Below are 25,486 nucleotides of genomic sequence, written 5' to 3' on the forward strand. Positions count from 1 at the left end.
GTTTGGATTGTCAATAAGACCATTACCTATTTATATTATTATGACGATATTTTATCCAATTGAACTAATAAGTTAATTATGTTATAAAATAATTAATGTAATTATATATAATACTAAGATTTTTAATGTATATTTAATATATATATAAGTTTACATAATAAATGTTGTAACAATTAATTTTAATTTAGTAATTAACTTTTTATATATAAATTTTTATTAAACCCATAATTTTTATTTAAAATTTATAATTGTAAAAATATATATTATTAAATAAAAAATTAATTATAATAAGATCAAAAATAGAAATTTACTTAATGTAATAATATTTACACAAGTATTATAAAACACTATAACTAAATTTATTTTAAAAACTTTAAAAATATATATTTTTTAATTTAAAAAAATTGAGTTCATATGATTCATAAGAATTATAAATTAGTATTTTTTGGTTACTCCTATGATCTCTTACCCATTTCCCAAAACTCGTACCTTGATTGGTTACTCCTAGCCCCACTGTATGAGTCATATGAAAACGTGTTGCATGCATGAGTATGACCTGTGCTAGTTTTACAAAGATTTATTTATGATTTCAAAATCTAAAAACAGTTCTTGAAAATTGAAATCCAACACACTTCTCAAAGACTTATAACAGTATGTTATGGAATGTCCTAATTTATGTGTGTATATTTGTTTGCCTTTCATTCTGATTCACTCACTCTATTAATTTGTCCCTTATTTTCGTCATTTCTGATTGTAGTTGATTTGTTTGTTGGTGAATTCCGCAGTTTCAAGATGAAGCGCCACGAAACCTAAAGCGGTTCAAGGCTTGCAAATTTTCAGCTATGGTGCATTCCAAGAAGCTTGCGAGAACAGAGCCAAATGGTTCTGCCGGGTGGATTCAAGGAGCAGGTTTTTGTTTCGTCTAAGTTGTGCCCCACAATGCTGTAAAAAATGTCCATACTTCCACAATTGATTTTTCTTTTTCTTTTTCCATTTTTTCTCCCCTTTAGCTTTTAGACGTACGTATGTATCTGTTGTACGTTGTACAATTAATTTTCGTAAAAAAATTTAAATATTTTTTTTAAAATTTAAAATTTTACTTCAAAGGATCAAATTCAATACCATTTGAATCAAAAGAATAAAGTCTAATACTACTAGATCAAAAACTATTTCGTTATACATGTTATTGTGTAATTTATGTCTTTATCATAATAACATAATAATAATGTACTAATATAATAATACAATTTGATTTTTGACCGAGTGAATTTATTCAAATGAATATTATCCATGGTTTCAAAAGAGGCAATGCTGGATTGCACTCTTTTTCTTCTCGACTTTAATATATAGAGTGGTTGTTTACGAAAATGATAGTATTATAATTTGAACTAGCCGTTTTGCAAACTAAAAATTGTGTTACTACTGGTTACGGGAATAAGGTTTAATTATTCAGAGGGTTAAACAAGTTTTTTGATTCCAATGAAATTTCATATTTTTTTTTGTCTTTTTTTTGTCTGTCGTTTATTTTTAGTCATTAATATTAGTTTATGGGAGGGATACCTTCCCATTAGGGCCATTACTTTAGTTTTCTTTTCTCCCCCTATTAATATCTCTAATTCGTTGCTTCACCCAGTATTTTTCTTTTAAATAACCGGACACAGTTCTTTGAGATTAAATATTGTGGATTATCTATTATCTATATTGAAAATCATTACGCGGCTTACTAAAAAGAGTAATGATCTTACCAACTGAATCCTTGAGGCCTGTTTTTTTATCAAGGTTACTTAATTTTATCTGCAGTTTCAGTCACAATTCCCTAAGTCGATTAATTGGAAAACTTGATAGTATCTTTTAAGGCAAGGCATGCATGTGTTTGACCAAATGTACTATATAAATATGCTTAGTTGAGATGTAGCTTGTTGTTGATTGTAATAAGTGCTGCCTATTTTGAGTGTGAACATAATTTTTTTTCAATGTCAGCTTCGACATTGCAATCTGGAAGTTTTCATGCTCCTGTTGATGAAATGTTGATTTTGAAGGTATAGCATCGTGCCCTTTGTCACTTCTAATTGATTTAAGCCATTTCAGTGTAGCGATGCTATAGTTACAATACAACATCAAGACACGATAATCTGAGCTCAGTTTTTGCTTAACTAATAAAATTGCAGAGTAAATCGCAAGAGATCGAGCCATATTTAAATGGACGCTGTATATATCTTGTTGATCAGTCTCTTGGTATTCGTAGAAGACCTTAATAAATTTTTCTGGTAGAAGTAATTATGTTTGCATTCATTGCAAGTATAATATTTTGAATTATAAATGCAGGAATGATGGGCTCTGGAAAGACAACTGTTGGGAAGATATTGTCACAAGTGCTTTCTTATTTGTTTTTTGATAGGTTAGTATGTTAATTGCCCTACCTTTTCAAAGTGAAAATAAAGTATTTAGGGTAACTAAAGCATGCAACATTTGAATATCCAATAGACTAGCACAATAGAGAAAGAATTTCTATTGATGATTATAGCAGATTGATATCATTTGACTTTAAGGAGTGCTACAAATGTATTGTATTGTATCAATAGCATAAAGCCGGTTCTGTGTTGGGTATAAAAGATTCCTTGTGTATGTGTTTGCATATCACAGTAGAAATGATTTTATTTTTTATCAGCAAAATGTTAGTTGTTAGTTTTTATTAGAAGGAGAATGGAACCCATAACTTTCCCCCCCCTCCTTTCCTTCTTTCTTAATCACCCAACTAACCTTATATCTCCACGAAGAGATATTCTATTTCATGCATGCATTAAAGTTTCTGTTTAACATTTTTCGTCTTTTCTTTTTTGCATTTATGTGGAGCAGTGATGCATTGGTGGAGGAGGAGGTTGATGGAACAGCCGTAGCTGATATATTCAAGCACAATGGAGAGCCTTTTTTTCGTAATAAGGAGGGTCAGTTAAAAAAACACAATATTTCCAGTTTAAGTGTTCCTCACTCCTCAGTGTATGGAAATTTTTTGTTAAGGTTTTTGAATTGTTAGGTTTTCCTATTTCTTCTATCCTATGCAATCATCTCAATTTCCTCTATGCAAATTTAATTTGAGCTGAATGAAAGAAACTGTATTGTATTATGCAAGTATATTGGTGGCAAGTGTTAGGAGAAAATTGGTACCTCTGAAGGTGGTGGACATGTGAGTCGGTTGAATGATCTCTGGCGAGTGGCACAACCTGCAAACACTTACACACACCCCACACTTGAAATCAAAATCACTCACTTGAATTAATGATTGAAAATTTGTAATTTACATTCCCAACTGTTTATTACATCTACTGTTCGTTTTCCATGCTTATTTTGATGTTGCAGACTGAGGTATTGCGGAAGTTGTCAATGATGCATAGATATGTCATTTCTACTGGTGGAGGCGCTGTTGTGAGACCCATCAATTGGTATAATAATTAACATACTAATGAGAAAAGTTTTAATTACCTCCACTTTTGCCATTAACTCTTCTCACTTTAGTCATCACGCATACTTATATATGGATTGCCAGGAAATATATGCAGCAGGGGATTAGTGTTAGGTTGGATGTACCTGTAGAAGCCTTGGCTCAGAGAATAACAGCTGTAGGAACTGATTCTCGACCACTTCTACATTATGAAGAAGGAGATGCATACACAAAGGTAAATGATTTTTCTTCCATGACACAAGTTTTTTCTTTTGCAAAATATAAGACAGTAACTAATAAGAATCTTGGAAATTTGGAGGAACTGATCTTAGCATCAAAAACATTTTTTTCCAGTAAATAATTTTACCCTTTGGAATTGACCTGCAGACTTTCATGCGTTTGTCTGCCCTTTTTAAAGAAAGAAGTGAAGCATATGCAAACGCCAATGTGAAGGTCTCCTTGGAAAGTATGTCTACAAATGTTGTTTTTTTTTTTATTTTTTAAATAACAATTGTTGTTCCGTCCAGAATCTTTGGGAGTACGTACAACAGGGAAGGGGTTGTTATTTATAGACTCTTGTGACTTCTGCAGCTTAATGTTTTTGGTCTTGAGTTTCGGGTATAACGTCTTTAAAGATTGTCCAATGGTAAAGCATGAAAATTCAGATAGCTAAATTTTTTAGATTTCTGTGAAGCTCTTGAAGGGCGCTATTCATTTATCATCTGCATTTTAGTTCTAGATAACATCCATCTATTGTTGTGTTACGTTCTTTTGTACAGATATGGCAGCAAAATTGGGTAGCAGAGATGAGTCAGATTTATCTCCAACTGCTATTGCAATGGAGGTGAGCCACTTCCTGCTTCTTCTCTCTTCTGAATTCATTTTAATTTGCTCTTGCCTAACTAACATTCCTGAGAGCTAAAATCATATCTACATTTTGCATCACTGATACTTATTTGTGCCTATGTATTTCTCAGGCGCTCGAACAGATCAAAGGCTTTCTTATGGGTGAAGATGGCTGTTAAGCACGTGCTAGCACAATCTTCAACACAAACATGCTTTAGCATGGCAATGTGGCGTATCTTTTTGCTTAGAAAAAGAATGATGCATGCATGATCAAGATGCACATGTTTTAGTTTTTATGCGTAATTTGTGTAAGCATAATTTGACGGGTAGATGTGATGTTTGTTGTATAATCCTCGGGTAGAATGTGACGTGTATATATATTTTTGTTCTTGTATATATACGGGTAGATGTGATGTTTGTTGTAATCCGAACTGGATAGATCAGTTTATGCATTCTTCCTTTTAATGCAATAGGTCAACCCAGTCTCCGCCATTCTATTTGTAAGTTTGTGCCTTACGAGATAACCATTTTAAAAGTTTTTACATTGTTTTTTAGTTCAGTACTAACTATGGGCAAAAATGCTGCTAATACTCTGAAGAATATTGAACATTTTGAACTAAATATTCCGAATACATGAATTCGGCTCCAACCAGAGTACAAATCTCCCTAAAGAAATGCAGCTAGACCGTAGGTAATAGGTATTCTTGGACCTGGCTTACTGGTTTAAATCAGCTGTTATACTTAGAACCTCTTGTAAATATAAGCTAAAGAACTAACAGCATTCACTTGCCAAATCTATTTCCTCAATTATGAGTGAGAATATATCATATATTAAGTATGTAAATGTAAATACAGATACAAATATGAAACGGAATTCAGATATAAATACACATTTCCTATGATTATCCGAATAACTGACAAATGAATGTCCATGTTATGCAACAACAAGAGTATTGCTTAATCATCCAGTAACTGAAATTCAATGTCGCAGAGACATTTGTACACAAACTTTCATTCCACAAACACATCACTTGATTCACTTCCAGGCGTAGTACTGCTTGAGCAGCTCCTGTTTATTTAATTATTCATAGTTTCACATACAAACATCAGAGCAGGAAGTGGCGGCAATTCAATGCAAAATCAAAGAATGCTTGCATGCATGGTCACAATCACAAGGAAACAGAAGAACAGTTGACAATAGAAGAGCCTTTGGGAACAGAAAGAACCTTCCCAAACCAACCAAGTTGACCCCACAATTCCCCATCCGAATTCTTCTTCACCCCAATCTCCGCGCACCAAATCTCCATCTCCTTCCCATTGCATTGGCACTCCCAAACCACGCACAGTTTCCCACCCAAATCAGCCATGGTGGCCCCACACAAAAACCTCGGCAAAGCATTCTCCAACCCCTTCAGCTCCTCCCACACCCCGCGCCCCACATCGAACCCTTTGATTTTCCCCAAGTAGTCGTAGCAGTATAAGATTCCCTCCACCACGCACGCCCTCCCCCTCCACCCGTGGTCCAATTCTCCCCCCACGCTCTCCCACGCGCAGCTGCGTGGCTCGAAAGCGATGCCGCCGCGGTCCGCCATCGCGTAGATTCGGTCCCCGACGACGGCGCTGGCGTGCATCCACTTCTCCCGGACCTCCGTCGGACTGGCGACCCTCTCCCACCGGCCCGAGGCGGGGTCAAGGACCTCTGCCCAGTTGGCGGAGCGGGACCAGGTGTCGGCGACGCAGCCTCCGAGGACGTAGATCTTGCCGTGGAGGACGCCGGCGGCGGCGAACTCGCGGGCGACGCGCATGGGGGGACCACGGAGCCAGCGGTGGAAGCGGCAGTCGAGGAGCCAGACGTGGGAGGAGGGGACGTCTTGGATGGAGCCGCCGAGGACGTAGATGGTGGGGCCAAGGACGGCGTAGGCGGAGCCAACGGCGGGGGAGGGGATGGGAGGAAGAGGAGCAAGGAGGGGGTTAGGGTTTGTGCGGTGGAGCGTGAACCACTGGAGGGAGGAATCGCGTGAGCGGAGAGTGAGGTAGAGGAGGGGTTGGGTGCATTGGAGGAGGGAGCGCGTGGTGAACAAGAGAGGGGAATAGAGGAGGCTTCGGATTGGTTTCGACACAAGCGAGAGGGTTGGGTGGTGGGAACGAGGGATGCGTGCTAGGCAGTTCAATGCGACGTCGTTTGGGAGGTACGGGATTAGGTTGTTGGGGCTCTCTGACTCTTCCGAACGACACGCCCACGACATCATTTTCCCTGAACAATTGCCTTCTGGTAGCAGGTGTATGGCAATGCTTTGAGGAACTCAGTTTATCCGAACCTGAAAACTCTTATATAATCAACATCTCACTGATTTTTGTCACGTTCACTTGAAATTGTGCAAGTTTGACAAAAAAATAAGTTTAGAAGAGATTAATGGTATGTTTGGGATGGCGGTGGGGTCAATCAAATTCGATTCTAAAATCACGTTGTATTTGAAGTTACTGGTAGATGCTTTAGAAAATTCACGTATTCACCGTGATTTTATTGGATCCACCACGATTTTTGGTGGTATCCAAACATGCTGTAAGCTTGTGTTTGTCCTAGTATAATAAACTTGGAAGAGTTTAAAATTTAAAACTCTAGAGCTTCACAATCATGGCAGTATCTAATAGGCTAGGCTTTTAATATTTCAAAGACATTTAAATCTTGTATCCAATTTCAGGTTCTTACGTTTGCAGGATGCAGACAAGAAAGGCCACTTTACAATCGGTGAAGAGGTCCAACAAATCTATATTATTGGATGAAGCAAAAGCTACCCGAGGTTACTTCATACCCAACTTGGACTTTATCAGCTAAATCGATCTTGCTTTATTGCAACCAAAGATCCCAAATTTGGATCAAAAGTGGTCCGACCAGGGTGAATGCAATACCCGCTGCATCCATCACGAAACCAAACACACTTCAAATGCTAAATGCACAAATAGCTCAAGTTGTAAATCGCCTTTTCTCTGATTGGTTGTTGTGGCAAAAAACTCTAATCATGCACTTTGGCTACTATTGCCAAATGCAAAAATATCCGTTTGAGTAATTGTACTCCAGCGTTGCATTCACATTGTGACACTCAAATCTTCATTGCGATATTTTTTTGTTAATAAATATTTCTATGAATTGGCAATTGATATAACATGCCATTTTTTCCCCTTATTTAAACGAGCATGTCAAGATGTAACAGCCAGGCATTATCATTTTTACAAATTTCCATTGAAGCATCCAAAATACTCAAATTACTTGACCAACATAAGCACCCAGCGTTGATTTATCAACATCATGCATACTATAGCATTTTCCAAATAAGCTGCCTTTACAAAGCAAACTCTTCTTCTTTACACTCAAAGGAATTCCATATTCAAAGTCGGCCATACATTGAAAGCATTTCTCTGAGTCTGTCTGCCTCTCTCTCCAAGCCATCAAAGCTCACCGAACTTCCAATTCTCCAACCCCAGTTTCCAAACTGCATAGGTCAGGGGATCAACAATGTCATGATTTTATTATTTATTTTTGTGAGAGGGGGCGTCCAAATTTGTCCAGAGGTTACAAGTCATCTAAAATATTTTTATTTTGCTTGTTCTGGTTGAATAAACCAAAATGTTGCCAGAACAAACTATGAACACCATGCATAACATTTTACCTGAGTTGCGGGAATATTCATCCTGGCAGAATTACCCAATCCAAGAACATCTTGCATAGGTATTATTGCTGTTTGAGCAACAGAAGCCAATACTCTCTGGATTAGCGCCCATGAAATTTCATCTCCCTCATTTAATGAAAGATAACTTAGTACCTGAAATATGAAAATGAAGAGGGAGATGAACTCTCATCCAACTTGGTTAAAAAACATTCATTTGATTGCTATGTATAGACTATAGAACCCACATTGGATTTCTCTTCTTGGTTCAAAGCTTCCCACCAACCTCCAATCTGTAGCAGAAACACAATTCTTGTCAAGATTTAGTGTTGGCAGGTAATACTTTTTAAGACATGATGAAAGTGCCATGCATCTATTTCAGCAAGTAAATCATCTCACAAAAAAGAAAGTGTGGGTGCTCCATATAGCAAATCTTATCTTATAGGCAGCATTGGCAATACGTTAGATAGACCAAAGTTAGTGGAATAATTAGTGAGTTAGTTGGGGGCTGAGAATCAAAAAAATAAGGCATGTTGCATATAAATAAGAAAGGGGGATAAGAGGGATGGGCATCTTGTCAAATAAGTTCTATAGTGTGTGTGTTCTATTCTGTAAATTGGAAAGTTCTTCCCCACACTTTCTAATAAAGACACCAGTTTCCTATCACAAACTTTGACTGATTTCTGCAGAGCATACCCAGGTCCTTTCTAAGAAGATAAATATGCAACATTGGCAGATGTATGGAAGAAGAAATTCTTACTGTGTCATTGTCATGAGTCCCTGTATAGACAACTTGATTGCACTCGTGATTATGGGGCAAATGAGGGTTATTAGCACCACCTCCAAACCCTGACAAGGTGAAATAGATATGAAAGTATTCGGGCACTCATCAAGTTACTTAGAGTACGATACTGAAGGATGGTAAACAAAATTTGCAATTAATCATTACCAAACTGGAGAACAGCCATTCCAGGTGCTCCAATGGATCTTCTTAGTTGGACTACATCCTCAGTGATAACTCCCTGCCATAAATCACAAACCCAAAAATTTACAAGGACTTGCCTAGCAATAGCCAGGAATGAATGAAACGCAACAGCCAGCCCTCATGAAACCTATTATGCAATAATGTTAAAACAGTTTTAGAATTTGTTTTAATATGCATACCAAGTCTTCTGCTATAATATTAATCCTTCCAACAGCTCTGAAAATGGCATCAAATAAGGATATTCCAGGTCCTACCTATCATTTAAATGATACAAAACAGATTATAGTTTGAACACAGATCAAAAGAATAACAAGACAGGATCTGACCTTCCACTTTCCAAGCATAGCTACTTTTGCTTCTGCAAATTTGTAGAGCACACACATGTTACAAAAACAGCACACCAAGCAAAAGGGTGAAATAAGATTTGTGTTGAGTGTAGACTAACCAGAGGGAACAGCCCAATATCCAGCAAATCCTCTAAAGTGGTCAATCCTAAATTCATCAAATAAATTTTGTGCACGTCGTATGCGACGTACCCACCATGAGTATCCATCTTTCTCCATGGCTTTCCAATCATACAGGGGGCTTTTTCATTAAAATTTGAAAATATTAAATATGAGAAGTCAGTAAACTAAATAGGACAGGAAGTCTACTACAATGTATTCATGGTATTGTACTAGAATATGCTAGCAATTACTACGACAAGGAAAAAGAAGTAAATAAAAAAACTTCGTACCCCATTGCCCAGAGGCTCTTCGCTATGCGAAGGTATGGGGGAGGGATGTTGTACGCAGCCTTACCCTTGCATATGCAAAGAGGCTGTTTCCGGATTCGAACCCATGACCAACAAGTCACCAAGGCACAACTTTACCGCTGCACCAGGGCTCGCCCTCAAGGAAAAAGAAGTAAATACCAAGAAAAAATGCTGAATAAGGGTCTAGAAATTGTTAAAATGTCCAACATCAACTAGAGATATGATCAAAATACTTGATGTAGGACCTAGGCAATCCTCTTCCCTTGAGCTAGTTTTGGGCCCCTTTCTAATAGAAATAATCAGGCGGGATATATGGTCGTATACAGGCACAAATGGTTAAACTATGGAAAGATGAAAAGAACTAAACTGACACAAGTCCAGGAGATGTCTTGCTGACCATAATCACAGAATAAGCAGATATCTTTAAGAAAAAAGAAAGAGCATTATATGTTGGAATCAGGACAAGAAATGAATAAAGAACATGGAAAATTAAGATTTATCACAATTTTTTTATGACAGGATTAACTTCCAACCTGCCCCAAAGCTGACCAGTTTCACTGAATGCGTCAGGAGGAACACCACTAACTAAAAGAGGAAAGCCCTTCCTGTTCTGCCAGATAAATAGATATTATTTTATGATCAAAAGGTACAATATGCTCCAAAAAAAAAGAAAAGTCAGATCACACTTCAGAGACATTCTTTAGGAACTACTAACCAGTAAAAACTGTTTCTTATTTGCCCAAACATCTGCGCTATGATAACCAACATATATTGGCATGTCTCCCATTATGCTGATTCCCTTACTCTGTGCATAGCTGTGAACTTTCTGCCACTGCCTTTGAAACAGGAACTGTTGGGCAATAAATACATTTATCTGCATGCAAAAGTATAAATGACTCATCAAGACCCTTTCTCGTTTTAAGTAGACATACAATGAGAAAAAGTTAATGATAATTTTAGCTATAAGGATTACTGTGTTCTTACAAAATCTCGCTTTTGTTGGTAAATATCTTCTAAAGCTACAAGATGTCGATTTCTTAAAGGTTCAGGCCAACTGTACCAGCTGATTGTGTTTAAACTATCGTCAATAGCAGCAAAATAGGCTGCATCTTCAAGCCAACCTACAACATTGAGAATATATTACAAGTTACAACCTTATAAAAGAAAGAAATTCCTCTAATGATCTTTGACAAAATTTGCAAGGAAAGTGTTAGAAACAAATAACGTAGGTAATGTTGAGACAGATGCATGTCTTCTCACATATACCCTTTTGAGACAAGAAACGCATAAGAAAGTTCTCAATGTCCAAGTCCTCTGTCCCCTCAGTATTTTACTTATTACTTCCACGAATCCTAATGTTTCTTTCCTTCCAACTTCTATAACATGTAATCCTAAAATCCCTAAGCTGTCTCCACCATGCAAGCATCCATAAGAAACATACATAACTATTCATATATTTACTTGTTTCTAACTTGAATTGATTCTCTTGGTGCAATCATGGAACAGGAATTTTGTGTTGAAATTTCCCATCACAACAAGCTTCTAGATTTTATTTATTTTTCCCAGTTGAATATCTTTTCAATAAATGAAAAGTTTATTAAAAGAGGAAATGGCACAAAACAGAAGGATCAAATCCCCGAAATCCGTGGGAAGAAAAAATACAAAAAGAAATTATGAATACAAGCTTATTGTACACTTACATGTAAATAATATAAAACAATTGTATAAACAAATTATCTTTTCAACGACAAACAGCACTGAAGCCAGCGTACATCCATACATTTTTAATTAGAATTGCAACTAAATGAGTGTCTCACATGATATGTCAGGATCCCTTCGAAAATTCTCAAGCTGTGTTTTGAGTTCCCCTTCACTTGAAATGAGCCTCTCTGCAGCCTACACATAGAATTTCAGCAAGAGGAAAATTAACATAAAATAAAATACAAGACACACAAAAGAATCTGAATATTTGAATGATGGAAAGAAAATAGAATAATGCCACAAAGGAAGAGTCACAAAAAATCGAAAACAAGGTAGTTTAGATGCATACAATACAACTACAAGCAGTAACAATGTGTAAGTGTAAACAGCTTACCTTAGTTATCAAAGGATCCTTAAGATCAGCAACGAGTGAAAAATTAACCCGCCCTGCATCACTGCATTGATTTAACAATAAGACAGGGGAAACAGGGAACACAAGAACAAATAGAGCTGAAAACCACGTGGCTCACTCACATTGGTTGAGGAAGCTCGTGTTTTTCCAACAACCCATCCTCGACGAGGCCCTCAAGAGAGATCAAGAGCGTGTTGCCACAATTCGCATCCTGAAAAGCAAAAAGTCAAAAACGAATGCATTGCGTTAAAAGAGTTGCGCGAAAACAAAAAAGGGATAAACTAACCGAACCGAACCTGGCCAGAGTAAGGGGATCCTTCTTCGTTGGCCTTTCTGCCAGGTGGCACGAGAGGAAGAACCTGCCAGACGGAGCAACCCGAGTGGTGGAGCCAGTCGATGAAACGGAACGCCTCGTCGCCGAGATCGCCGATGCCGTAGGGGCCGCGAAACGACGTCGGGTGGAGCAGAATGCCGCATCTTCTGCGAAGCCCGGGGTCGGGGCTGGGAACCCAATCGCTGTAGTTGGCGGGTAAATCCTGGCCCACGCTGAGTTGAGTTACGGAGGAGAAAGCGGAAGCGGTGGGGAAGGAGAGGGTTTGTTTGGTAATGGTGGGTTTGAAGAGAGTGGGGCAACGCTGCTGTGGGAAACAACACACTGAGATGTTCAATGCCAGACCCATGTCTTATCTCTTTCTCCACTCAATCTTCAGTAGCTGCGCGAAGGAGCAGTGGACGGACGATGTTAGAGATTGGGTTTCTATATTCAGCGTCATTATGATCGATTCTTTGGAAGATGGAAATGGTGATTGATGGTAGAAGCCAAGAGAGAAAAAATGACTAACTAGTTTAATTCATATTAAGTTTGTAATTAAAAAATGAGCAATCATATTCGTCCACCTTAAAAAGAAATATATTTAAGATACAAATAAGAAATATAAGAAGAAAAGATAAAAGATAGAAAGAAAGTAATAAATTTGATAGATGGTGTGATAAGAAAAGAAACAAATAATATGAAAATAAATGAGAAAGAAAACAAATGAATTATAAGTATTTTTCCTAAATGGAGATCTAATTCAAGCATTTCCGTCAAACACACTGTTACTGTGTGTAGTGGTAATTGATGAAAATCTTTTCAGATAAATAAAGTTCATACAAACACAATTACCTAATGAGTTTTTTTTTTTTTTAAGGAACCTAATGAGTTTATTTGGCACTCCAGGTCTTTTTTTATAAAATTAAACAAATTAATTAATTCTATAACTAATTACTACGGCTGTATTTATATTCATAGAACGTATATCCACCAAATACGCTCCCTTTTGATACATGAAAGAGAAATACAATGATTTTTTAGATTGTTTGGTTTGAGGAATATATATGTAAAATTGAAAAGAAAATATTAGCATTTTTTATATTATTTGGTTTACTATATGTTTTAGTATAAATTAGCTCTATTAAGGTTTGAGATTGTTTATCTAAAGCATTTAAATATGTTTTTGTTAGACTTTGTGACCTCAATAATTTTAAGAGAGATAGACTTAGAATGCATAAGCATCAATCAATTTTAGTGTGGTAAGTAGTTGATATAGTAGTATGATAAAACCTAAGCATTATAGTTACAAAATTTAACGGGTTTAAGTCTTTCTCCTTCCTGATCAAATTATTTATCATAGCCAGCAATCTGATCATACTAACAATTAGAAGGAAAAACTTGAACCTGCAAAAGCAAAAAAGTTTCAGATGATGTAGATATGTATTGACTGAAACATTAAAAATGTTTTTTTCTAGAACTAATTGAACTTCAAAGCAATATGCCAACGAATAATATGCTTACGCTGCTCCAGATGCTGCAGCATCTACTGATTTTCTAATTTCTCCTGTAAAGGAGGGAAAAGAAATTGTGAATCTTCCAAACAACCAACAAGTTCCTGTCTCTCAAAACACTTTAAAATCAAAACAACTGTCTTCACTATCTAATATTACTAATACCCATTTTCTCATTTCTTCAAACAATTTCATAGCCTATTAGTATTAATATTAAGCTGAATATGTTATTTCAAAGTATGAAGTGAAAATAATTTACTAACATATTATTTCTAACAATGAATTTATTTAGATACCCTTCTCTAGTTCTTTAGAAAATAATCATTTTTCAATACATTACAATTTAACCATTATATGAATGATTAGGTCATAATAAATAGAAAAACTCATAGAAGAATAGTAGAAACAAGATTACATTAAATAGATAATAAAAAAAGTTACATTACAAAAGTTTGGTATACCAGACTCCCAACTCGAGAGGTTTTACCCTTAATGGGAATGACTGATAAGAAGAGCTTTCCTTCTATTAGAAATGTTCAAACTTTGGATTTATTCACTAGACTCAATGTGTTTTTTCCTTTTACTTCCTACTCTTTTTATAGGTCTAGGGTAGTTTACTTTTCACGTTGACTTTGCGATTTGCGTACTAAGCGTGACCTTGGACTTTCTCTTGGGTCTTCTTTGCGCTAAGCAAGCATGTGCTCTGGATTAGTATCGTGTGCTAAGCAAACTAACAGTCCACTTCTTCGCACTTTTCTTCAAAGCTTTTTCTTTCACTTTTTGCATCAATTTTCTTTTAAATCACTTTAATTATTCTTCTTTTCAATATTGCTAATAAAAAATTATAAAGATATTAATTTCTTCGTTATTTCATTAAAAAAAATAGTAAAGTGAAAAAATTATACTCATTATTAGTCAAAATTGACTATCAAATTAACTCAAATTTCGTAGTTATCAATTAACGTGATCATAGTCAAATTTTCTCTAGCTATAAGGAAAATCATAGTCTAATTTTCTCTACCTATAAGGATCAACAAATTAAATATCCTCTGTGCTTCTCTCCTGCTTGATTACATAGATTCTGTTTGCTTTAAGGATTGAAGTCTTTATCACACCCACATATGTAACCTCCACATGGTTCCATTCATTTTCTAAAGGCACTTCATACAGATTACCAAAAATCAGTTGTAAATCAACAAGATATATACAATCCATTTCCATTCTCACCATTTCCTCATTCCAACTAATGACAGATTCATGAGCTTTGCCATTGATGAACACCATGGGATTGGGACTAAACATTCTAGATCCGTTATCACCCACAGGTGCAATAACAAGAGAAAGAACTTTGTCAGGGAACTTATTATGAAACCAGAAAGAACTTGAAGGCTCCCTACTTTGGTGGAATTGAGAAAAGAGCTTTGCAATAAACTGTAAATCCTTGACTTCCTAGATGAGGAAATGGTGAGCGAACTTATTACGAAACCAGAAAGAACTGTCAGGAAACTTATTGCGAAGCTTTTTTTATGGGAATGTCCCCCAACTCAAGTTTCTTTATCTTTTCCATCTTTACTAATATTTCTGGAAAACTCTCGAGACCAGAACAATATGAAAGTTCAAGTTTTTCAAGAGAGATCAACTTGATGGGTGAAAAACTTCCAAGTTCAGTACATTTATTAAAAGCACTCAATATTTTAAGTTTGTCCAAGTAATCAATGGAACCGTGAACTGTAGTTAAATTCTTACAAAATTCAAATAAAAGTTCCTCCAAATTTGGGAGACCAGACACATCAGGTATTTGTGTAATTAAAGATTCGCACCGGCCAAAATTCAAAACTGTTAGATTCACAAACTTCTGCAAAGAAAATAAAGGGGAAAAAATAAGAACCAAACGAATAATCATAAAGTGAATTTATTGATTTACAAGATGAGGAAGATGTACTCTTTAAACTTGCCTTGGATAAGCCATCCAACTCAAGTTATTTGGGACCTTTGGAAAATTTTCCATTTCTAATAATAAGTGTTTTGAGGTTTTTCATCTTCTTGAAGGCCTTTCTATTCCATTATACTATTTCTTTGGCAAATATGGAGAAATCTAGACATATGATTTCAATTTCACTAGTTCCCTGTTAATACAAAGGCAGAAATCAACCACAATGTAAGACTTCAATAAACGTTTTTAGAGAAATTTGCATAATATAAAGAAAAAAGCAATTATGATGTGAACATATGATAGTCAAAAAAAGATAAATCAAGATAAGAAACCAAATCATTCATGAGTCTCACTCAAGGTGTTGTCTTCCAAAACTTGAATTATAGCTTCCCTGGTTCTCTTGGTGATTCTTGAGTGACAATTTTTGTAACCATGTCTTAAAGTCGTGCAATGTACCTCTACCATCTCTAACCTTTATGAGAGATTTTTTCAGCCAATATGTCAATACTATTTCACGTTGTCACCATAATGAGCACCAAGTATATCTTCAACATTTATCAACGCACAAATGTCAAGCAAAGCACTATCAATGCATATCCTTTGAAGCAACAAGCAATGTCAAGAAAAGCAATATAAGTCCATATTCTTTGAAGCAACAAGCAATGTCAAGAAAAGCACTCTTCTCTTCTTCTTCCAATGCATCAAAGCTTAGTTTAAGTATCTCTAGGATTTGAATAGTAAGAATTTGTTTACATTGTTTGATGACAGATTTTGGTTCTTCTTGTATTTTTTCCAAACAAGTTGGAACCTATTACTTCCAAAGCCAATGGAAGTAATTGCTCGAGCTTGTCAACATCATCTAGAATCAAGAGAACCTTCTTTCGCTGGAGTCTATGTTGTATCATTGAAACTCCTTGTTGCTCACTTGCTAACTTAATTTTCTTCTTTCCAAGTATATATGAAAGAAGGATGCTTTGGAAATGTTGTAGCTCATGTTTGTTTGATTTTTCTTACATTTTGAAGAAAACATGAACTATCAAAACAGTTAGCAATTAAATTACAGACAGAGCAAGTGTTGTTTTCCCTATTCCACCCATACCATGGATCCCTGTCATGTGGTGGACACCATCATCAGATCCAACGTCCAAAAGCTTCATTACTTTTGACACTTGTGACTCTAGTCCAACCAAATAATCCGCAACATGTAAACAAGTGGGATTAATCTTGCAGCAGACCTGCTCAACCATCCTCCCAATGAACTCATATTCATGTGCATATCTGTTTAAAACAAAAAAGTTTTAATGAAGTCAAATATTGCCTTGTATATCCATGTCTTGATACATATGTTGTCAAGGTTAACAAACATTTCTTTTTCCCTTTATATTTTAACCTCAAACCTTATGAGAAATAATAAGGTGATCCCGGACCTCCTTCTAATATTTACATAACATATAATCGTGTTATTAATTATTTCTCCTAAATTGTAAAAATTAAATACATTTATATAAACATTCATCAAGACCATGACCAAACGGTGGTCCAAAACTATCTAATATTTCTCAATTAAACAAGTGAAACTTAATCCAACAAAAATTACTAAGTAAATAAGATTGGTAAGGTGGGTACCCATCTTTGAAATGATAGCCAGACAAGTTAGCTGCTTGATAAAAAGGCATCTTCCATTTTGGCAACTTGTCCATGTTATGCTTGAACCTTTCTTCCTTCTTAGCCAACGCTTCTCCATAACTAACTTTCCGGTGTCGCACGTGAGAAGGTTCCACTTTATAAAAAACCAACAGTGCTTTCCTCTCGGCGCAGTCAAAGATGGTTGCAAGTTCATCTAAACAAAACGAGGAAGAAGCATAGTTTACAGAGAGCACGGCCATGGAAATCCTGGACTCTTCAATTGCTTTCAGAAGCGTCGGTGTTATCTCCTCTCCACTCTGAAGCTCCTCATCGTCGATGGAAGTGTAGATTCCCCTGTTAGCAAGAGCTTTGTAGAGATTGGCGGCGAAACCCTGGCGTGTGTCAGAGCCTCTGAAGCTGAGGAACAGATCGTAGGTGAAGGAAGATGAACCAGATCTCAAAGCCATGAGAACTGAGAACAAAAGCTGCTATTGATTATGGATAGAATGGAATCAAAATGTTTTGTTTTTTTTCGCGACGAAGCTTCAGATCTATTTTCTCTTCCCCTACTTATTAGAGTACTATCCTTTCCAATTTTCAAGTTTCAACGGTGACGTGTCATTAATTTTGTTAGACTTGTAAATTAAAAAAAAAAAACCTTAAATAGAACAAATGCATCACTGTCGTGGTTTCATAATTCACACCCACACATGTATACTTTTTTTAAGAGAAAAAAAAAAATCGAATCCAATGACAATTTTAAAAGCAGTGGGTGTTGCGTTGGCGTGAAAGGTGAGAAAAGAAAGCGTTGCATTATTTGCACTACGCGTTGAGCGGCGCGTGACGCACGGCTCATTTAATTACTTAGCAGAAGTTAGAAGCGCCCGTGTCCGTGTTTCTTCCTTAATTTCTTCTTCACCTTATTATCATCAAATGTTCTGAGATTGAGCTCATGTTGGGTGTAGGTGAGAAAGAACTCACAATAGAGAACAACAACACAATTCCATGGCTGATTTTGACTCAACTTATAGTCCTCCTTCTCCTCTTTGCGCTCCTCTTTTTCTTCACCCTCCTCCCATTGGGTCCCGACGACCACCACCACAACAACCTTGTCACCGCCGACACGCCCCCTCCTCCGACAACCTCTTCCAGTGTCTTCTTTTTCGACGATATTCAAATTCAGCAGATTGACTCCCCGTTTACTAATCACGATTCATCGCCCACTCATCCAACAACCACCTTGCAGGTCACCCACTTTTTCTCTCCTATAAAAAAATGATAATTTTTTTTTTTTTGCTATTTTAATTATCACTTTTACTCCAAGAAAGAAATCCATCTATTTGTCTTCGTTTGTTAATTTCCATCATGTATATCTACTAGATTAAATTGCTTAGTACAATTCTAAACATCACGGAATATTTTAATTTTGATTAAAGACCAAGCTCTTTTCTTTTTGTTCGTTTTCTGAAAACTTTTGCCGGTTTTGAGAATCTTGTAGCCAAGGTAAAACGTAGAATTGTTTTTTTCACCCTAGATTGGACAGTGTTGCATTGTTTAACTGGGAGAGAGAAAAAAAATGACAAAATTGCTTTGCTGCACAAACTTGTGCTATCTTATGTGACACGGTGGATATAAGTGGATCAAATTAGATCCTTATTCGTTCCACCTTTTTTAGATTTGGATTTTAGTCATTTTACCTTCTCCTAAGCTGGGTTGGTGGTGGTGTCTGGATTAGAAAATTGGATATGGCCATTCTGTACTGCATTTAATATTTTCTTATTTTGGTATTATTTTGATTTTGGGATTGTTTATTGTGACTTGTGAAGACAAGTTTGTTGCCAGTCTGGAAGAAATATTTCTAATAATAAGAAGAAGAAACAAGGGTGGGAGAATTGCTAAATGTATTGTATTAACTAACTCCTCAAATTATCTTTTCTCACAATTCATATTACACCACTCGGATCCAAACTTTAGACTGCACTATAGTTAGTTTTCACTAATATTACAGGGGATGCAGAGACGAAATTCTAATTTTGATGTGTAAACATGGAAAGACAACTAAGGAATTCCATTTAAAGTTTGGTGAGCTGCATTCATTATTTTAACATTGCATTTGATAAGAAAACTACGATTTTAAGTGGTAATTGGGAATGGAAAACAATGATAGATTGTTGTTGTTTGATGAATACTGAATCTAAAATTAGCGAGTCATGTGCCTTGTGTGGGTTGACTGATATATTGTAGCTCAGGAACGAATAGCTTCATATTTGATTTTTGTCATTGAAAAATTGTGTTAGTGTTACTCTTTTCCTCCAAGGACATTATATAAGTAGGGTTCAATTATAATTTATGAAAATTTATCAAAAAAAAGATACGCAATTTTTACATAACAAGATGGAATGAATCATTTCATATTAAAAATTTAGTTAGATAAGATTGTATATTAAGTCTTATTTATTTAATGTCTATTATGAGGGATATATATATTCTTTTTTGTAACTTTTATGAAAAGAATCATTGTTCCTTGTTCTCTCTTTCTTTGTCTTACTTGCTTCGAAGGTGGGGTGGTGGTTGAACTGCAGTGTGTTGAGTGAAAATATGAACATATTGAATTATTTTCTTGTTTTCATTGATTGATCTTAATGTATAAGTTAAGTTTTATTCTTTCCTACTTTGATATATGGTCGAAAGAGAATCCTGTTGATCAATTCCTTAAATAGGAAAACTTAATTCCTAAGAAATCTTTGACTTATCATCAACTCTAGTTCATACAAGCATAAGGGTAACTTCTATATAAGTCATCTAATCACAATCCACTATACACAGTTTATTTGTTGACTTTAATAAAAGTTATATTAACGGCTAATTATGATTGAACGACAACGTAAAAGTATTTTACCTTGTACCATTAAACTCATCATTTATATATGAAAAGTTTATGCATTATAATTTGCACTGACTTTAAGTATGTTAGCAGGGTGGGCAGAACCTATTATTAAAAGGCGAAATAGCAACGGGTCCAAGTCCAAGCATGAGAAGGGAAGAAGAGATAATGGAGGAGGAGGAGGAGGAGGCTGCATCGTTGTATTTCCACCCTTGCCATTATTTTCAATTAGCCACGGTGGCATTCCTCAAATGTTTCGGCTTGGATTCTACATCTGATAGCCCTTCAACACGAAGACATAGGAAAAGAAAAGAAAGCTGATTATGAAAATTATGTAATTGTCACCATTATGAACATTTTCTTCATCATTTCTCTTATAGCCCGAGGCTCTACGCAATTTGGTGGCACAGAAATTATGTCGTTGTAGCATAATGACGCTTGCTTAATTTGACAAATTAACCCCACGGCAATTGGGTAGAGATTAGAGAAGCAAAAACACAGTTTTCTTACGCACGATCTGATTTAGACACCGCCACTTGATCATTTTTTTTATATACTTTTTTTAAGAAAAAATACTATAACATATGCTCATCATAAGTTGGTGATAGAGATAGTTTTGTTCCCTTCTAACGTGTTAATTGGATGAAGTTTAGGATGTGGTAGCTATTCAATAGACCTTACTCTTGATATGAAGGGAAATGCTTAAAAAATGAAACTTTCTCCCTTCTAACGATGTGATTTATATAACCGTCCATATTCTCATTTCTAAATTACACACTGTTGGTTTCAATTGAATATGATTTTGAATCTGGCTGTTTCTTCTTGTTTCTTTAAAAAATTAAATATACGATGTTGACATAATTTATTGGTATGGACTTTTATTTGATTTTAATATTTTAAATAATGATGTTTGGAGCTACAGAAAAGTAAATGAAGTTTGGACTCACATGCCTTCAATGGACCCCACCACCTATGAGAAAAATAAAACATGAAAAATGCACTAAAATGGCACATGAAATTTTAGTCGACACTCACTTAAAATTTTCTTAGGCAAATTACAAACAGTTTTATCTATTACTTAATTAGTTTTTGGACGTCGAAGGACCTCCCCGAATAGGGTTGTCTATCAAATAAGATTTTAATGATATCAAAAAGTCGAACCTGTCATCCATAAGAAAAAATTAATTTAAATCTTTAACCATTTATACTCAATTCACATTAACATTAGGACTCACCAATTATGCTTGACAAAACTTTTATAATCTCAATGTCTAATTATTAGCTAATCTCAATTCACATTCACATTAGGACTCATCAATTATGCTTGACAAAATTTTTATAATCTCAATGTCTAATTATTAGCTAATCTCAATCAATGTCTATATGTTACATGGCAAACTTGCAAACCTAGCTTGTAGTTTTCAACATTTTTGTTGGGATAAAAAAAAGTGCCGCACCAATTATTGTCTATTTAGAAATCTGATGTAGAAGCTTCACACTCACATTCTGAATAGCAAAAGTTTTGATTCCGCCCTAAAAAGAAACGTCTTTCCGTAAAGATGACCATTGGATTAGTTTCAGGAATTAATAATTAAACTAAACCAAATAAAATTATTATAGTGGTTTGAATCATTACAGGCAATAAGTGCAGGGGATATTCATTTCATGTACGTGTACCTATGGACCAACACTCATGGCAACGTGGAAGCGCATTCCAACACTGCAAGTTGCAACTCATTGCGCACCTTTCTAGTCTCTACCCAACCTCAATGGCTCAATGTCTGTTCGGCTTGTAATCACTCGATGACTTATAACCTATTCTTAAATATATAAAATTACTCATCAATTACTATAGTAACATGTAATAAGGATATTATTCATCAATTACTATAGTAACATGTAATTTTTATTATTATTTATAACCTATTTTTAAATATATAAAATTATTAATTCTTTTTAGTTTTTCGCGATCTTTTAACCTAAACTTTTATATTTAGATTAATTTTCTTTTGTATCTAACCTCAGTTTTTGTACTTTTATTAGTTTCTTATAGGTTCAATTGCACTTTTGATCCAAATATTATAATTGTGTAAATTTTAGTTCCTTTGCTTCTTATGGTGCAAATTATATTTATTAGGTATTATAAATTTGTAATTTTAATCCCCTAAATATTAATTGCAAAATTGAGTCTTGGACAATTTTAGTCGATTAAATATCACAATTGTATGATTTTTTCCCTCAAAATTAATTTTAATTACATAATTATAAATTTTGGGTTACTAATAAAAACAATTGACAAAAACATGTAGTATGCATATAAATAGTTCTTGATTTCAGCCTTGATTGGTCAATAAAAACAAAGTGGAAAAACAGTTGGGTTGTAAGCTAAACGTAATAACTAGCAATGCAGCAAATCTTCATCTCACCAAGACTGAAATCATATAGCAGTGTGGCAAAATGCATAGAAATAAAGGATGCATTGTTTCCACCCATCACAGTTGTGAATTGTCATTCTTATTTTGGGGATCTAAAACCCACTACCCAATTGCAATCCCTTTGTTATAATACAAAAGATGTAATGGCCAGCTGCATGATTATAATCTGAAAACAAAATTGATTTACCTGCTTGGCAATTAACCGAGTATATCTAATATCACAAAGGGGCACCCTTCCCACGATCATAGGCCATCTTCAAGTGGTTATCTGGAGGTAACTTTTTAACATTTTCACTAAGAATTTATATATAACTATTTCATTTAATTGCATACAACTAAAGCATATCATTACAAATAAAGTCAAAAAATCTATTCATATAATATCATTTATACAACCTTAATATATTGTGGAATTGATTTTCATATATCATGTGCCAAACAGCCCAAACTGATAATATATATATCTCTGTTTAGATTTCAGAAAGTATTATGGGATGAGTTGAAAATAAACAAATTTTAACATATATAGTTTGACATATAATACAATTTAATCTATCACATTCATATATAGATAGATATATGAAAAACGATAATTTATAGATAATCTTTTAATTGAGAAGCCCCACTGAACCGTTCCAGTGTACACGTATCACAACGTCTGCATATACTGGCACTGTGCATGGTGGACACGTCTATGAGACTATGCCTCTTGGCGCAGGTGTGTAAGTTTCAAACCCAATTTTTGGCCTTACTTGTCGGTTTATAGACACAAGGTGGTGATACTAGAACACACCTTATGCTAATCAACTAAAGTACAACCTTATATAAATCTGTGTCTTTGTTGTGACATATTTGGAACACAAAGGGACATGTTAGATATATATAGCTACACATTACAAAAGTAGTGAAATCAAAGGGCGAGCAGAGTGAGGAAATATGGAGGAAGTGCAGAGAGAAAGAGTATCGGCATGGAATTCATACAGTCCATGCCATTTCATGGAACAAGTTGTGAAAGCTTTCTCTAATTGCCTGGGTCTTTATACAACTTCTACGAAAGATGGAGGAGTCACATCCACGACATCACGAGCAATGAGGAGGCCACCAAAACCACCATTAAGCGCAGGACGTACCCAAATCAACCTTTTATCGTCTTAGAAATTAAAAGAACTCGCCTAGCTTAGACATCATTAATTGTAATTTTGTACATTGCCACTTAGTTTCATTAGATCAAACAAAGGTCTTAATTCGTTACTTCTTTGTATCTGGTCGCTTTTATTTGGTACATTATCTTTGCAAATCACTTAATAAGGTGATGAGGTGATTTCCACGCATTATTAAAAAAATTGACCAAATGACTTCTTTTTTTTATCATTTTGCTCTTTTATTTTTTTTTAAGTTCATTTTAGTTTTTCATTTTTAAAAAAAAGGTTCAAAATGGTTATTTTGTTAGTTTAAAGTTAATGTCGTTGTTGATAATCAAATATAACAACTAAAAGTCGTCACAAAATAAGAAAGAAGCCTACTAACAGTTTCATTCTTCACAAACCTTAATCTGAAAATTACAAACCTTACACAACTTCAAACTAACATAAGAATCATTTTGAATCTTTTTTAAAAAATAAAAAATTAAAATGAACTTTTTAAAAAAAAAGAAAAAAAAAGAAGATAAAAGACTAAATATATCATTTTTTCAAAAAAAATTAAACTCAACCCAAAGGTACTGATGATGTTTAGAGATGAAACCCCAGAACCGATGGATTCTCTTCGTCCCATAAAACCAAGTTAGTGCTCTACATTCTACAAAATAACAAGCACAACACCTCCTGTATCACCGAGCTCGGTGGTTAAGTCATTGATTTCCATGCCGGATAACCGGAATCACGGCCATGGTGTTGGGAAGTTCCTCCCTCGTGGCATCCATGAGCTTCTCCATCGATTCCGCTGCTTTCTTGAAAGCCTTCACATCACAGCACGCACATTCTCACAATCAGAATCTAACACCGAATCGACAACACAAAACAAACCAGGAGCGTCGGAATCGCGGAGCAAAACAGCCACGTTGCACATATCGCCGTCTGCACGAGAAAACAAACACGCGCGGGTTAAATTAATTAGTTAATCGAAGAATGATAACAAGAGATTAGTTATTATTGAGTGAAGAGTAGTACCGCGCAGGCAAAGACGTTGAGAACGGTGACGTGGCGGTTGGTAAGGTTCCAGTGCGGAAGCGATGGAGATCCAACGGTGGTGGAGGTGTGGTTCGAAGGTTGTGCAGTCAAGGAGCACAGGGATTGGGGAAGGGAACGGTGTTTTGTGCAGGAGAGGGTGCGGTGTGAGTTAACGTTAGTGGCGAAAGCGTGGTTCGTGTGCGGAACAACGATGCCTGGGTTTGAAGCTTGGAAATGGAATCGCAGGGCACTCTGCATTTCTGTGTGCGATACAAACACAAGCAGTGAATCCACCATAACCAGACAAGACTGTTCTTTCTGCACATTATGGGCCCCAGAAAGGAGGAGACAGCAATTGCTTCCTGCACCACCTTAATTTCTAATATTCCAAAGTTATCCTTCTCTCTTCTGATCTTTCTTCTTCTTCCTCCTCCTCCTCCTCATCCTCTCCCTCCATAACTTTTTTTTTTTAACAAGCAAAAGAGCAAATGTTATTGAAAGAAGAAACCAACTAAACTGGTACAAGAATGACTTACCATGTTGGTTCACGATTGAAGACATACATCTACACCATTTTTACTTTATACATCATTCTTACACATTGATACTTGTTTTTAAAAAGTTACACATTATATGTACAGCCATAAATGTTATACCCTTAAAAACACCAAAGGAAGAAACTGCAACATGTAAAAAAAGGTGTACTTTCATAACAAAAATACAATAACCTCAACAGAGTTCAATGTGATTGAGATTGCTCGCCGTATCTGCACTTTTTTTTAACACGGTATATAGTTTTGTTTAGTAACGGTGA

The 25,486-nt window shown here is 35.5% G+C and overlaps 5 protein-coding genes and 1 pseudogene across 6 annotated transcripts; 2 read left to right on the top strand and 4 right to left on the bottom strand.

Annotated features, from left to right (window-relative positions):
- The first annotated feature begins 842 nt into the window (after nucleotides 1–842).
- LOC114410902 (shikimate kinase 1, chloroplastic-like) lies at nucleotides 843–4,768 on the top strand. Its single transcript, XM_028374805.1, has 10 exons — nucleotides 843–909; nucleotides 1,981–2,039; nucleotides 2,169–2,235; nucleotides 2,326–2,398; nucleotides 2,857–2,942; nucleotides 3,356–3,440; nucleotides 3,545–3,674; nucleotides 3,827–3,905; nucleotides 4,219–4,283; nucleotides 4,417–4,768. Exons 1-10 carry the CDS (start codon nucleotides 843–845, stop codon nucleotides 4,462–4,464), a joined length of 759 nt encoding a protein of 252 aa, XP_028230606.1. The 3' UTR covers nucleotides 4,465–4,768.
- Nucleotides 4,769–5,071: 303 nt separating this feature from the next.
- Nucleotides 5,072–7,319, bottom strand: LOC114410145 (F-box/kelch-repeat protein SKIP6-like). The gene has a single exon (XM_028373949.1). It carries the CDS (start codon nucleotides 6,532–6,534, stop codon nucleotides 5,455–5,457), a length of 1,080 nt encoding a protein of 359 aa, XP_028229750.1. The 5' UTR covers nucleotides 6,535–7,319; the 3' UTR covers nucleotides 5,072–5,454.
- Nucleotides 7,320–7,483: 164 nt separating this feature from the next.
- LOC114410144 (4-alpha-glucanotransferase, chloroplastic/amyloplastic-like) lies at nucleotides 7,484–12,650 on the bottom strand. Its single transcript, XM_028373948.1, has 15 exons — nucleotides 12,099–12,650; nucleotides 11,925–12,013; nucleotides 11,785–11,845; nucleotides 11,507–11,585; nucleotides 10,674–10,810; nucleotides 10,405–10,563; nucleotides 10,223–10,299; nucleotides 9,381–9,520; nucleotides 9,262–9,293; nucleotides 9,115–9,189; nucleotides 8,900–8,972; nucleotides 8,711–8,799; nucleotides 8,199–8,243; nucleotides 7,954–8,106; nucleotides 7,484–7,776 (listed from the first exon to the last, which is right to left on the bottom strand). Exons 1-15 carry the CDS (start codon nucleotides 12,480–12,482, stop codon nucleotides 7,672–7,674), a joined length of 1,698 nt encoding a protein of 565 aa, XP_028229749.1. The 5' UTR covers nucleotides 12,483–12,650; the 3' UTR covers nucleotides 7,484–7,671.
- A 2,591-nt stretch (nucleotides 12,651–15,241) lies between these two features.
- LOC114410147 (toll/interleukin-1 receptor-like protein) lies at nucleotides 15,242–17,854 on the bottom strand. Of its 2 annotated transcripts, XR_003666275.1 has the most exons (3): nucleotides 17,186–17,854; nucleotides 15,913–16,837; nucleotides 15,242–15,752 (listed from the first exon to the last, which is right to left on the bottom strand). XR_003666275.1 is itself a non-coding variant. In XM_028373951.1 (2 exons), the coding sequence occupies exons 1-2, from the start codon at nucleotides 17,650–17,652 to the stop codon at nucleotides 16,612–16,614; spliced, it is 693 nt and encodes a 230-aa protein (XP_028229752.1). In that variant the 5' UTR covers nucleotides 17,653–17,854; the 3' UTR covers nucleotides 15,275–16,611. The 2 variants fall into 2 exon arrangements, 1 of the variants encoding a protein (XP_028229752.1); XM_028373951.1 differs by having other exon boundaries at nucleotides 15,275–16,837.
- A 127-nt stretch (nucleotides 17,855–17,981) lies between these two features.
- On the top strand, nucleotides 17,982–20,590 carry LOC114410148. The gene is made up of 2 exons (XM_028373952.1): nucleotides 17,982–18,431; nucleotides 20,163–20,590. Exons 1-2 carry the CDS (start codon nucleotides 18,138–18,140, stop codon nucleotides 20,388–20,390), a joined length of 522 nt encoding a protein of 173 aa, XP_028229753.1. The 5' UTR covers nucleotides 17,982–18,137; the 3' UTR covers nucleotides 20,391–20,590.
- Nucleotides 20,591–24,165: 3,575 nt separating this feature from the next.
- LOC114410150 lies at nucleotides 24,166–25,448 on the bottom strand (annotated as a pseudogene).
- Nucleotides 25,449–25,486: the final 38 nt, after the last annotated feature.

This window comes from Glycine soja, chromosome 4 (genome assembly GCF_004193775.1).
Source record: "Glycine soja cultivar W05 chromosome 4, ASM419377v2, whole genome shotgun sequence".
NCBI lineage: Eukaryota > Viridiplantae > Streptophyta > Magnoliopsida > Fabales > Fabaceae > Glycine > Glycine soja.